At 42.8% G+C, this 13943-nt stretch overlaps 1 protein-coding gene across 1 annotated transcript; it reads right to left on the bottom strand.

The window, feature by feature from the left end:
* Window positions 1-12459: 12459 nt before the first annotated feature.
* On the bottom strand, window positions 12460-13228 carry LOC135715078 (uncharacterized). Its single transcript, XM_065238488.1, has 2 exons — window positions 12768-13228; window positions 12460-12705 (listed from the first exon to the last, which is right to left on the bottom strand). The coding sequence occupies exons 1-2, from the start codon at window positions 13158-13160 to the stop codon at window positions 12460-12462; spliced, it is 639 nt and encodes a 212-aa protein (XP_065094560.1). The 5' UTR covers window positions 13161-13228.
* Between the last annotated feature and the right edge of the window lie 715 nt (window positions 13229-13943).

Raw genomic sequence — 13943 nt, forward strand, 5'->3', positions numbered from 1 at the left:
CGGGTTGTCGATGATGTGCCTGTCTACCACGCGTCCAAACTGGGCCCAGTTTACGCGATGATAGTCCTTGCGCAGGCTTGAAGCAGGAGCCACGTTGCAGCCCAGCTCAGACACCACCGGTTGGTGGTCGGAACTGAGTTCGTTCAAGGCTACCGGCTTGGACAAGCCGATATTTGTCAGGAACAGGTCTAGTGTCGATGGGTTGCCCGCCGGTGAGATAAATGTTGGCTCATCCGAAAACCAAACGGAGTACAGCCCATGCTGTGAGTGGTCGAACAGGAGACGACCGTTCTGGTTCTGCTGGTAGTTCCGCCAGGCCTCATGGCGAGCATTCAGATCTCCTCCAACTACGAAGCGGGAACCGGTACGGGTGATGGTGGACAGGTCCTTCTTGAATTTAGCCGCTAGTCCACTGCTGGCGGCACACTGTCGAGGGCAGTAGACGGCGATGAACTGGACGTATCCAGTCGACGACTCCACCTCCACACCAAGGGCCTCGATGATAGTGGTGCGGATATGGGACAGAGTGTGGTATTTTATTCCTTTCTTGACGACGACCGCAACACCACCCCCCCTGGAGCTGGTGCGATCAAGCCGGATAATGTTGTGGTCAGGCAACCAGAAGCTGTCACCGGACTTTAGATGGGTCTCGGTTAGAAGGCCCACGTCGATGCTGTGCTTGCGGAGGAAGTCGGCAAGCTCAATCTCTTTTGCTCTTACAGAGCAAGCATTCCAGGTGACGATACTTAGCGGTTTAGACGCCATACTGGATGATGAACTTACCGAGCACTTGGATCTGTTCGGGCTTATTGCGGCACTTACGAAGAGCACCGGACATGTTGACGAAGATTTCCATCAGTTCATCCGCTGAGAACAGATCGGGGTTGTTGTTTTGCGCTGTTGGTTGTCTCCAGAATCCAGGGGGGGATGGAGAGCTTTGGCCAGCAGAATCACCGGAAGTTGCTTGAGCGGAATGCACCCGCGAATTCACTTGCCTTTGCTGAGGAGCACGAAGGGGTGGGAAATCCTCCGTCCGAAATGCCGGGACTTTGTCCTTCTTGCGTCCTGGTTGGTTGTTAGTTGCCGCCTGTTTTCGGATGCGTTTGAAGTCCTCGCGTTTGGAGCACTGTCTGTCGGAACCTTGATGAGCACCACCACAGTTGGCGCATTTTAACGCCACGGCTCCATCCGCAGGGCAGTTGGAAGTGGCGTGTTCTTGAGCGCAGTTGCTACAGCGTGGCTTGATGTTGCAGTTGCGAGTGCCGTGTCCAAAGTTCAGACATCGTTGGCACTGGGTCACATCGCGATGGCCTCCACGGTATGGCTCCCATCGTACGATTATGGAGTAGATTGAGCGGATAGCCTGCAGCGCATTGAGCGTCACCGTTCCCTTCTGGAAGTGCACCAGGAAAAGACAATCCGGGTACGTCTTCACGTTTTCGTCTCGCCTCGTCATCCGAAAGACAGCGATTGGGGCCAGCTTGTACCGGTCCTTGAGTTCTTCTTCGATCGCCTTGGGATCAACATCCGGTAGACCCCTGATGACTACCTTGAAGGGCTTTTCACCGGGGATGTCGTGCGTGAAGTATTCCGCATTGGAATCCTTCAGGAATTTGACTGCGATTTCGTATTCCGCTTTCGTCCGGAGCATCACCTTAGTGCCGATCCTGCTGATCTTGTACTCAGCTGCGATGCCCAGCGATGCGAAATCGCCAATGAGCGTCTTGAGTGGCACTACCTTCACCACCAGTGGAGGAAGCTTGATTTTCGCCGCACTCGGGCTGGCAGAATTCTCGGTTTCGACGGCGTCGCCGAAATCACCGATGTCGCTGGCGTTCGTCGCGGTAACATCGTCGCGTCCGCTCGAACCATCGGACTGACCTTGGTTCTTCTTCCTCTTTTTCGTCCGCTTCACAGGGACTGGGTTGGTATTTCCAACATCGGTGGGCAGAGTAGCGTACCTATTTGAGGTAGGTACCGAGTTACCCTCACCACTGTTCTTCTTCTCCGCTTGTTCACGAAGTCGGCTCCGAGAGCGCTGTCTTCCCATCACGCGATGCGACCGACACTACTGACGACGCGACGTGCAGTATATCTGCAAACGTTTGTAACAAACTATAGATTTATCGAACAACTCGACAAAGCGAGCAAAGACCGAACTCAACTGCTTGACGTTCAAGCAGAGAATGAGCAAAAGCATGACAGCAGCGCTGTTTTATATCTTTTCAGGTTCAAGCAGAACGATGTGCAACCGAACCTGATAGGATTTCATGCCGTTTTTTTATGGATGGGGCGGAGCAAAAAGTTTCTTTTGTGCAGAATATGTAAAAAAGGATGGACTTTGGATGTTAATATAATTGCATATATAGAGGTATCAGATATGTTTAACAGTCAGTTGTTGGTAAACCATCGAGTGTATGTCTCCTGTTAAGCAATTTTTTTTTGAAAATGTTGGCTCTGCATGTACAAAATCAATTGTTTATACGTAATTGTGGTTTGCTTAAAATTTATTTCGCGGAAAAAAATGATCGTCAAAGTCCATGTCTTTTTCGGGTTGTTGTTAGGGGGAGGGGGAAGGGGAGAGGTTGTTAAGGAGGAGGGGGTTTTACATGCACGTTTTTTCAAGTCTCATTCCTCATTGCGTTGGACACGCCGTGATACACCTTTAGCCGCTGACTTAGTCCTGCTTGCTGCAGGACCTAGTGCCACGCCGTCCGAAACGGTAATGAGCAGAGGCAGGAGAGCAGCGCTGATTTATATATTTCAGGTTCAAGCAGAATGATGTGCAACCAAGTGGTATTCGTTTATGATTATGGGTTTGGGAAAAAGGCTTATTTCATGAAAACAGTGATAAAATTATCATTTGTACATTTTCAAAAGTTTAATTACAGCAAAATTGGACAAATATTTATTTCAGCAGGTTCGTAATGTAATATCCTATCGATTGGCGTACTTGGATTTTAATTTCATCTATAAATGACAAAGTTAAGCGTTCAAAACCTAACACTCCTTCACCACACATATTTTTTTTATTGTACCCCAGTATAATCGGCAAAGACGTAGTTCTACGTCAAAATTCGGAGGAATTTGGTTCAAAATAAATTCTAGGGATTTAAGAAAGATTTTACTAAGCTTTGAATGTCCTCCACTATATTTGTAATTCAAGATCTTGGGAAACTTCCCTAGATTCTGAGACTAACACCATTTTTCGAGAGGAAAATTCTTCGAGATACGAAAGTAAGACAAAATTAAAATTTAAAAATTTCGAAGAATCTTGACTTCTGACAAAAAATATGAAAACTCAGGATCTTTTCGGGTTTTTAAGGTACCTGATTTTGAATGTAATGATTCTGATATTTTACCAATTCATTATTTGTTCGTACTTTATACGGGTAAGAACTTTTTCAGTGTGTTTAATTTATAAAATAAAAAAATACATACATTTCCATCTCCTCCTGAAATTTATGCAAGGAATTCAGCCTCTGAAGTGCTAGTTCTTGACTATATAGCTTAATCACCAAGGCATGGGTCTTCCCAATAGAGCATGTACAAATATTTCCCTAAAATCTAGATTCATAATTCAAGATTCCATAATATTTGGAAAATATTTCTGAACAACCTGCAGTCATTTTTCGTCAGAATTTGATCAAGCTTTTTTGAAGAATGATCTCTGATAAACTGCAACGAAGCTCCTTAGCTGAAGCGAGGATCGCTTAAGTTCTTGGAAGTTTATTGATTTTTTCTATATATTGTATAAAATTCCCTGAACTTCTTCAAAATGTTTTAGAAAGCTTCTCAAAATGCTACGAAATTTGCAAAATTTCTACTAAGTTTGCTGCACTTCTACATTTTTCGTTGATTTTCCGCGTTCCGCAAGCAAAAATTCTTGAATTTTTGCCTTACTTCCACAACTATTCCATGGACCTCATGGACGGCTTGAAAAAAGTGCCTTGAAAATATATAGAGGTTCCCGATCAATAATGAGCTTCCCTGAAATAAAATAATGTTCACTTAACTTCTACGAAGCTCTACAAACTTAAATAAATGTTCCTCTTCTTCGCAGTTTTCAGAACTTTTCCAAGTTCCTTGTTTCTACGATTTTTTTTTCTGAAGATCTATGAAGTTCTCAGATTTTTTCTCTAAGTTTCCTCAATTTTTTAAATGTTCCCTGAGTTTATTAGAAGCCCTTGAAGATTTACAACGTTCCCAGAAGTTAAAGAAAAATCCCTGGGCTCATGATCAATTTGTGGAGCCTGAAGACATTTTATTATGCCGTCGATTAAATATCGATATAATATAATTTCTCAAAATTGTTTATTCTAGTTCAGAACATAAGAAAAGTAGTCAACATAAAGGACTTTAAGAAATCAATATTTGTGGTAAAATTTAATTAATCGCTGTTAAATAATAACTTCGAATTCGACAAACTTGACAAAACACACCAAAAATTCTGGAGGGGGCCTAGATAATTCTGGAGGGGACCTGGCCTCCTTGGCACCCCCATTAGCTACGCCAATGAAAATACCACATATTCAGAATGTGTGGATCGTGATAGATCTATTGAAATAAATGACTCACTATTTGGACTAGAAATGTTTAATAAAGAGGCTGAATATTAGCTAATACATTAGCTGGAAATATTATCTAACATGAAGCTTAAGTGTGATATTTTATTAGCTAGAGAATGGTCTGAAGAGGGTAGATCTATAGTTCCGCTAGAGTACGGCAGTATGAAAATTTAATAAAAGTTGAAAATGACTTACTTACCTTACCAATCAGACTAAGGCCTTGTTGTCCTCTGCTGTCCGAAGAAGTTGTCTCCACTCTACTCGATCCATGGACACACTTCGCCAGCCTCGTAGTCTGCGAAGGGTCCGCAGGTCGCCTTCTACCTACTTGGTCGATCCACCTTGCCCTCTGCGCGCCTCTTCTTCTTGTTCCTGTTGGGTCACTTTCTAGAACCATTTTCACTGGGTCGTCGTGCGGCATTCTTACGACGTGGCCAGCCCACCGTAGTCGCGCAATTTTTGCAATGTGGATGATGGATGGTTCTCCCAGCAGCTGGTGCAATTCGTGGTTCATTCGGTTCCTCCACGTTCCGTCATCTATCAGCACTCCACCGTAGATGGTACGCAACACCTTCCGTTCGAAAACACCAAGGGCGCGTTGGTCCTCCACGAGCATAGTCCAGGTCTCGTGACCGTAAAGGACCACCGGTCTAATCAGCGTCTTGTAGACAGTCAACTTCGTGCGGCGGCGAATTTTATTCTCATCAGGTCCCAATTTGGAACCGTTTGAGCACTGTGGAGTGAAAATTTCAAAATTTGCATCAGTCTAATGTTCACTGTCGAGTTGGAAAAAGTGAGGTATGAAGCCAAATACACAGGATATACTCGGCTATAGTTATATTATAGTTATATTACATTGAAGTTTGTTTTGATAGTAACACTGCTCATTCGCAGCCGGTTTCTGTTTGTTTTAGTCCATTCAAAGTCACTTCACTGAAGTTATTCGTGTACCTCTGTAAACTCTAGTTTTGTGAATTTACGTGGAAAGTGGAAATCAGTTGAAAGTGGAAGTCGTGTTGACTTTATTTAGTTTTACCGTATATTTGGTGTTGTGAAATTGCCAGTCATCCATAGAATTTTCTGTTTGTTGTGCTAGTGGTGTTGCAAAAACCACCTTTCGATCGTTCGTCTAACATTCGACGCGCCACCTACATCTGGATTTAGTAATCTGCTTATTGGGCATTTTACGCGTATAGGGCATTAATTCCGTTCAACGAAATGACCAGTACAAGTGCGTGCGACCGCTGTGCCAAAACAGTGAAACCGGACGAAGACCACATCGAATGTATGGGGTTCTGCGACCAAGTGTATCATGTGAGATGCATTAACTTGAACTTGCCGTTCGTCAGGATTCTTCGCGAGAAAATCAATTTGTTCTGGATGTGTGATGAATGTAGCAAGTTGATGAAGTACGCCCGATTCAGAAACACTGTTTCATCCCTCGGTAACGTAATTTCGACGGTGATAGGTAGTCAGCTGACCGGCTTATCCGAGCTGAAAACCGAAATGGCCAAAAACAACAATCAGGTCGCTCAACTCACTCACATAGTTAATGCTGCTACCACAGGTACATCTGCTAGACCGAATCATGATCGCCCCTCAAAACGCCGTCGAGGTGATACGGAAACACCGACTAAACCGACTACTGGAACAAGAGTCATTGGAACTAGCGATACGCTCGCTGTCAATGCTCCATCAAGCCTGTTTTGGGTTTACCTTTCCCGGTTTCACCCCAGTGTTAAGAGAGATGTGGTTGAGAAACTTGTTCGTGATGGACTGCGAACGATTGAACCAGTTAAAGTCGTCTCTTTAGTGAAAAAAGGCATTGACCCACTATCGATGAACTTCATCTCCTACAAGGTCGGCATTCCAATGAAACTAAAAGAGAACGCTTTGAACCCTGAAACTTGGCCACAGGGGATTGTATACAGAGAATTCGAGGATACTCAGGCGAAAAACAATGTGTGGCTACCTCCTGATATCCCAGCACTCCCTGCTGTTCCAGAGACTATTCCGGGTGGCTCTCCAACGGGCACACCGTTTGGGACACCAGCACCTCTCGATATGCCAGCCCCTTTAGGTACACCCAGTATAACAGTCACCCCTTAATCCCCTCATCTGACGAATCAACAATGCCCCCGAGACGCACCGTAGAAAGTCTGATGGAAGCCCCCGATCGCCCCAACACAGTCCCGCCTACCGCCGCCTTCGTTCAACATAGTCGTCTCGGCCCTGTAGTTGGTGGTGGAAAGGGGGTCTTCCACCATAGGCAAGTACCTCTGTGATTTAAGTTTATCGTTGCGTGATGAGTTCTCCCATACTCAGGTTATTCTGACCCCGGTCCAAAGCGAATTTTCGGTGATGCCCTCTGAAAATCTATTGAGGCAAATTACTTCTCAACCAGGATGCAACGTAGAAAGCATTTTGGGAGTCCCCAGTTCCTCTAAATCAGTCGCGCCTATTGCAGCCAGCGTTCATCCAAGTCGTCCTGGCCCTGAGTTTAGATGTGGATTGAGGGTCTCCCAGCTTGCTATATTAGGCAAGTACACACTTACTAGCGAACTTTCACTGCCTGATGATGATCATAATTCCAGTGCCTTCAACTCACCTCAAACATCTGCCAGTCGGCAACATGGAGCCACCACAGTCAACTGCACTCCGGGACGCATTCTTGCCGTCCGCCCTGAGGAAGCCCCTATTCCACTCATCGCAGTCGAGCCCCTCCTGCCAGCAACCAGCAGTCGTCCCGGCCCTGCGTTTGAGATGGGAGAAGGGGTCTTCCACATTCCTGTTATTGGCAAGTATGATCAACCGACGAATATATTATCGCCTGAAAATATCTTGGTTTCCAGCGACCCTACTCGAACATCCTTCCTCCGTCAAGTGACATCTACCAGCTCCCAAATGCAACTACACGCTGAACCTTATCCTTAACCTGACGTTATCTACACAGATCTTACGGCAGCCTTCGATAAGCTGAACCACGAAATTGCGATCGCTAAGCTTGATAGGCTAGGGATCGGTGGAAATCTTTTGAGATGGTTTCGTTCATACCTCACGGAGCGCCAATTGACAGTAACTTTGGGTACTTGTCGCTCAGCTTCTGCGCAAAGTCCGGTATACCTCAGGGCAGTCATCTGGGACCATTGGTATTTCTCCTCTACTTCGACGACGTTCACCATGTTATCACAGAGCCACGATTATCGTTTGCAGACGATCTGAAAGTTTTTCTGCGCATCCGCTCACTCGCCGACTGCCGTTCTCTCCAAAATCAGATTGACATCTTTGCTGACTGGTGTAGTCTAAACCGACTGGTGGTCAACCCAGCACGCAAGAAACAACCGATTATTTTCAACTACAAACTACTAGGCACGACTATCGAACGGGTGCACTGCGTGAAAGACTTAGGCGTTTTTCTAGACTCAAAGCTGACATACTCACACCATATATCGTATGTCGTCGACAAAGCGTCCAGAACGCTTAGCTTTGTCTTCAAGATTACTAAGAACTTCACGGACATTTACTGCTTGAAATCGCTCTATTGCTCTCTCGTACGATCTACGTTGGAATACTGCTCTGCTGTCTGGAGCCCGAACTACAATAATGGGGCCGAGCGAATTGAATCTGTTCAACGACGTTTTCTTCGCTTCGCGCTCCGTAAGCTGCCTTGGAGATACCCACTTCGTCTTCCAAGCTACGAGAATCGCTGCCAATTGATCAATATCGAGCCCTTACGTATCCGAAGAGATGTTTTCAGAGCCTTAACCGTCGCCGATACTCTGCAAGGAAGAATTGACTGCGAAGCAATTCTGCAACAAGTGAACATTAATGTTCAACCTCGATCACTACGCAACAGTCTTATGCTGAGACTTCCACTTCTTCGAACTAATTATAGCATAGGGAGCGCTATTTACGGCTTGCAGCTAGTGTTCAACCGAGTAGCGTCGATGTTCGATTTCCACTTGACACGGAATATGCTTCGCCGAAGATTCTCTGCCTTTTTTGCTGACCGAAGGCGCTTGATACCCAACAGCTAAGTGTAAAATTTAAGACTTATAAATTTTTAGTAACTTGACAATGCTTTCCAAGTTATTTTCGTTTGTAACTGTAGTAACTGTAGTATATGTATGTCGTCTGTATAATCTGTACTTTTTTACAACACATCATTGGAACTATTTCTAGTCTGTTGATGCAACCATAACAAATAAACAAATAAACAAATATAGTTAAACCCAGAATCAACTACGTGTCACTTATCTGGTGGCCGAAAACCAATCAACAAACGGCACGAGCTCAACTAAACAGGCTACAAAGGCTTGCTACTATTTCCATAACTGGAGCAGTACTCCCTCTAAAGCCTTAGAGGCTTTACTAAATCTCCTTCCTCTACATCAATTTATTTAATTGGATGCAGTGAAAAGTACTCTGAGGCTCAAACGGTTCATTAAGTTCTTCGATGGAGATCTTATTGGACACTGGAGTATTCTAAAACAATTTCAAATAAATCCATTGTATGCTAAAGTGACATTATTTCAACCATAAATTTCGAGTTCCTGATGTGACCCGCTTTGATTGGGATGCAGGAAGACTGGATATTCGTCCTGGATCATTAATATTTTATATACACGGCTCGAAACAAGATAAAAAGTGGGTGCTAGAATAACCGGCACTGGGGTTAACTTTACGGTGTCGATGATAAAATGGGGTGTCTCCCTTAGATCAATCGGTAAAGGCGCAGCTACAAAGCAAGACCATGCTGGAGGAGGTGGCTGGGGTCGATTCCCGGTCCGGTCTACCAATTTTTCGGGTTGGAAAATTTCTCAACTTCCTTGGGCATATAGAGAATGATTGTACTTGCCACACAATACGAATGCAAAAATGATATAGACATCGAAAGCTCTCAATTAATAATTATGGAAGTGCATCTACACAGATAAAACTTCTGAATTTTAATAGTGATGTTAAAATTCATTCACGTAAACTTGTATTTCATTTCACGCAACCGCGCAACTTGTAAACAATGTTGTTTACAACAATGGGCTTTTGTATACAATATTTGATACATTGCATGAAATGCCTCAGAACTTTACATGATATATAATGTAAACTTATATGATATGTGGCGCTCCATTTATGTGCATCATACTGAACAGAAATTTACACTACTTTTTCGAACTGTGTAGAACACTAAGTTGAGAGCACGCGATAAGCTAATATGCGATAAGCAATAAGTTTGAAATGCAAGGAATAAGAAGTCTGTATGCAAACCAACACGCTAGGGACGTCACCCACTACGCACAGATAAAAAATCTGAATTTTATTAGTGATGTAATCATTCATTCACGTAAACTTGTATTTCATTTCACGCAACCAAGCAACTTGCAAACAATGTTGTTTACAATGATGGGCTTTTGTATACAATATTTGCTACATTGCATGAAATGTCTCTGAACTTTACATGATATATAATGTGAACCTATATGATATGTGACGCTCTATTTATGTGCATCATATTGAATAGAAATTTACACTACTTTTTCGAACTGTGCGGTTTCATCAAATACGGTAAATGTCGTCTTCGGCAACCAAAATGTATACGGTAATTTCACAGCATTTTTTCACCAAAACACTTAGCAGAATGTATTCCAACGCAGACTATTCCTTCAACTTCAATTTGATTAGATTTTTACGACTGAGCAAATGCATTTTGACATGATTTTCTTGAAATGGAACATCGCAGGTAACAATTTGATGATAATCAAGTGTTGTTCAATCGATTTCAATTCAGCCTTAGTTTGCATAATTGTTGTACATAGACCACGTTAACCATTGTTCAGCTTTTAAACATCTAAATCTGGTGATTTTAATCAGCCAGAAGCTTAACAGTTATTGAAGTTATAAGTTTTTAAGGCGTTAAATAAAAGTCTTTTCCAACCCTTGTTCAGCCTTCTAGTTTCATTAAGAAAAAGAAATGAATGCGCTTCATATCTTATATATGTTTACTAACTAACAAATTGGATTTAAATATTTATATTGTTATTATAAGTCTAAGAAATTACCTTTGCATTTCGGGATTTGAACCGGCAGTCGCTGATTCACAGGCATGAATCATACCTACTGGACCACTTAAGCATATGTGTGGCAAAAGGTAAGATCATTAACTTAAAACACGTCAAATTTAAGTTGAATAACAGCAACCGGAAGAGTATTATACAGCAATGCAGAATTGTAAACAAGAACTGGTGACATTCATCTCATTTTCAAGTGTAGTTACCACAATGTGGACACAAGTGCGCGATTTATTTCAATCGTCATGTAGAAGCTGTTTTAGTACCATAATTGAGTTACACAGCAAAAAAATAATTTTGATATCACGTCAAAGTGGATGCACTACAATCATGTCGAAAATATGGTGTAATATTACTTGCTAAAAAGGACAAAATTATTATTAATACAATGCATGAACTGACATTACGCTGCTTTTACTGTGCATGTGATATTAAAATTATTTTTTTGCTGTGTATATTTTTGGAATTCTGTCTGAAAATTCAGTGCAATATAGCAATCAAAACACAGAAATACAAATATTAATGCATCCGACGTCATCGCAGCCCACTTCTACCTGGAGCTATTTCTAAAAAGCTCCTCTACATTGTCTCTACTGGTAGTAGAAAGGTAGACAGTGAATTTAGAAGAACTAAAATGCCGGAAATGCAACGAGTGACACTGACCACATTTAACAAATGAGACTATCAAAATATTTGTAGTGCATTGCTGATTTGTGGAGTAGTGTTGAGCTAAAATAAGGCTTGTTCAATCTTTAGATCAGCTAACTTATTGAGGACGAATTAAAGGGATACAATTAGCTTCACGCACCACTAATCAACTATATATTCAGCCTGCTGTTAATCAGCTTTGTTCACCTTAAATCAACCAATAATCAGCTTTTGTTCTTACTGTTGAGCTTGAATTGTTACTTGGGATACACACTGCAAAATGCTGCTGATTTTGAGTTGCCGATAATAGAACAGCAGGTTAACACGCAGTGTAAATGAAACAGTTGCCGAAGAAAACGAGGATGCCAACAATAGTTACACTCACCTGAAAAGTTTGGAGCGTTGTAAAATCGTATTAAAACAGGTTTGAGTACACAGTTGAAGATGCAAATTTCAAATAACAGACTAAAGTGGTAATTTTTATACGATAGATGAGGAGATGAAAATATAGAATTGATAGTTCCGTTAGAGTACGGCAGTGTGAAATTGCATATAGAGAGTAGAAAGCGAGCCAGGAAAATTTTAGGAAGGTACAATCGGTTTGATCATCTCTCTTTACCAAACTCCCCCGTTGGAGAGGGATGGTAAGGGGTATTCCCCCCCCCCCCCACCACCACCACCACTGGATCTATATGCAATTTTCACACTGCCGTACTCTAACGGAACTATCAATTATATACTTTCATCTCCTCAACTATCGTATAAAAATTACCACTTTAGTCTGTTATTTGAAATTAGCATCTACAACTATGTAAATCGTTGAATTCACGCTGAAGTAATACTAAACATATATCAAAGTAAGTTTGAATAATTCTATCGATTCGTATAGATATAACACCAGGCAGCAGATGAATGTAAACAAACAAACACCTCACATGTGTGCGTTACGTCGAGAAAAAGCCCATAAGAGTTTGGACGCTGCTTAGAGTAACGATACTATGTAAATTCCCCTATAACATAATGTATAGTTTCGTTGGAATTTCACAGAACAAAATTAACACAGATATTTCACTACACATCAATAATTTATCATAGCACCGTTTTAACCCACTCACTATAAATATGAAAATAAATATGATTCCTTCTCTTAAGTAAATAATTCAAACACTTTTGCTTCACTTCTTCTTCTTCTTCTTCATCCCATCAATAGTCAGCAGGTCGGAAAATAGTGCCGGTTGAGTCGATACTGCGTCCGACGAGTATTGGCGCTTTTGGTTCTTATGCTTCTTGCTGCCATGGTTCGGGGTCTTCTTGTAGCTGTACGCGTCGACTTCCTCACTGAGGTGGGCGTCATTTTTCTGCAGGAACGGATACTGCGGTGCAAGATTCTCCTTGGTCGCACCGGACGATAGGACGATAACCTTTTTGGAATCGAAAATCTTTACCGAGATGGTTGGAAATTACTTCCCGTAGATACACTTACCGTTGGGGAGCTGGTGGCGGAATAGTCCCGGATGTAATTCTGAAGCACGCTCAGGAAGAACAGGAATCCGATGAATGTAAGGATTGCTACGGAAGCACCCTTGAAGCGAGCCGTTCCGTACTTGCCGTACGGGACGCGATAAGGAGCTGGAGGAGGTGGTGGAGGCGGAGGTAGTGGTGGTGCAGGTCCAGGGAAAAACCCTGGAAAGGTTTCTCCCGCCCAGAAAGCTTCGCCTTCCTCGTAGATCTCTGGTCCTGAACCGGGACCAAAAACAGGATACTTGACGAAAGGTTCATGATGAATCCGTGAGCTGAGTGTTACCGCTGTAGCCGGCGGTCTGACCGTACTGGAACTCCCCATGTTGGCGAACCGCTGAAGTAGATGTTCTGCCATGATATACGCTAGATCCGGAACCGTTGTTCCGATGATGTTACAAGTGCTGCACTGTGACCGAAACTAACCGTAAGAGTCACCCAACAGATGCATTTTACTTCCCCACAGCGGCACTGCAAAGGTTATGTCAAGGTTCAACAACGACGGCGTTGTCGTTCCGAAAGGGAAGGGGTGAGTCAGTTCCCGTGAAGTGATTTTCGAAAACGGTCCCCCGCAACATTTTTGTCACATTAGAGAGAGCAAGAAAGGGAAAAAAACAGCTTATCGTTAGCAGCATTATTTGAGCGATGCACATCGTGGAGCACCCCGGGGGACGCAGTAGGCGTGAAATTGACGAAATTATCCCAAACCATTAACAATGTTTCTCCGGGTTGCTTGGATCTACTTCAAACGTCCGTTAGTGCACTTTTCGTTACTGTACATGTGCTGCGAACTTTCTGCGGAGCATTGTTTTTATTTTCTTTATTGATGTTATGAAATGTACCGAAAATTACGACGTTTGTGACGTTCTATAGGAACATTGCTGATGGATCTCTTCAATATGTTTCACCATTTGTTTTAATGACAGAAATGAGCGTTTCAGGAGGTAATCGTTTCCATAAAAAAAGCAATCACTTACCACCAGCGATATAATGAGAATACTCCGTTTCACCGATCACAAACACATGTATTGTTAAATATTTATTTTTAATTAAATTAGCACCGCCTTTCGAACCCTGTTTTCGGGTTCGCATATTGCACCCCAGGGGAATTCAAATTAACTTTTTTCTCCGCACTCATTCG

The sequence above is a fragment of the Ochlerotatus camptorhynchus genome, unplaced genomic scaffold (genome assembly GCF_037179485.1).
Source record: "Ochlerotatus camptorhynchus isolate MF236.1 unplaced genomic scaffold, CSIRO-AGI_Acam_v1.1 ptg000795l, whole genome shotgun sequence".
Taxonomy (NCBI): Eukaryota; Metazoa; Arthropoda; class Insecta; order Diptera; family Culicidae; genus Ochlerotatus; species Ochlerotatus camptorhynchus.

Excerpts from the sequence above, each read along its gene's own strand:
- LOC135715078 (XM_065238488.1), bottom strand. The coding sequence starts at position 13,160 with ATGGCAGAACATCTACTTCAGCGGTTCGCCAACATGGGGAGTTCCAGT. Across the intron at positions 12,706-12,767 it reads CCGCCACCAGCTCCCCAACG|GTTATCGTCCTATCGTCCGG; the intron begins GTAAGTGTATCT and ends GATTCCAAAAAG.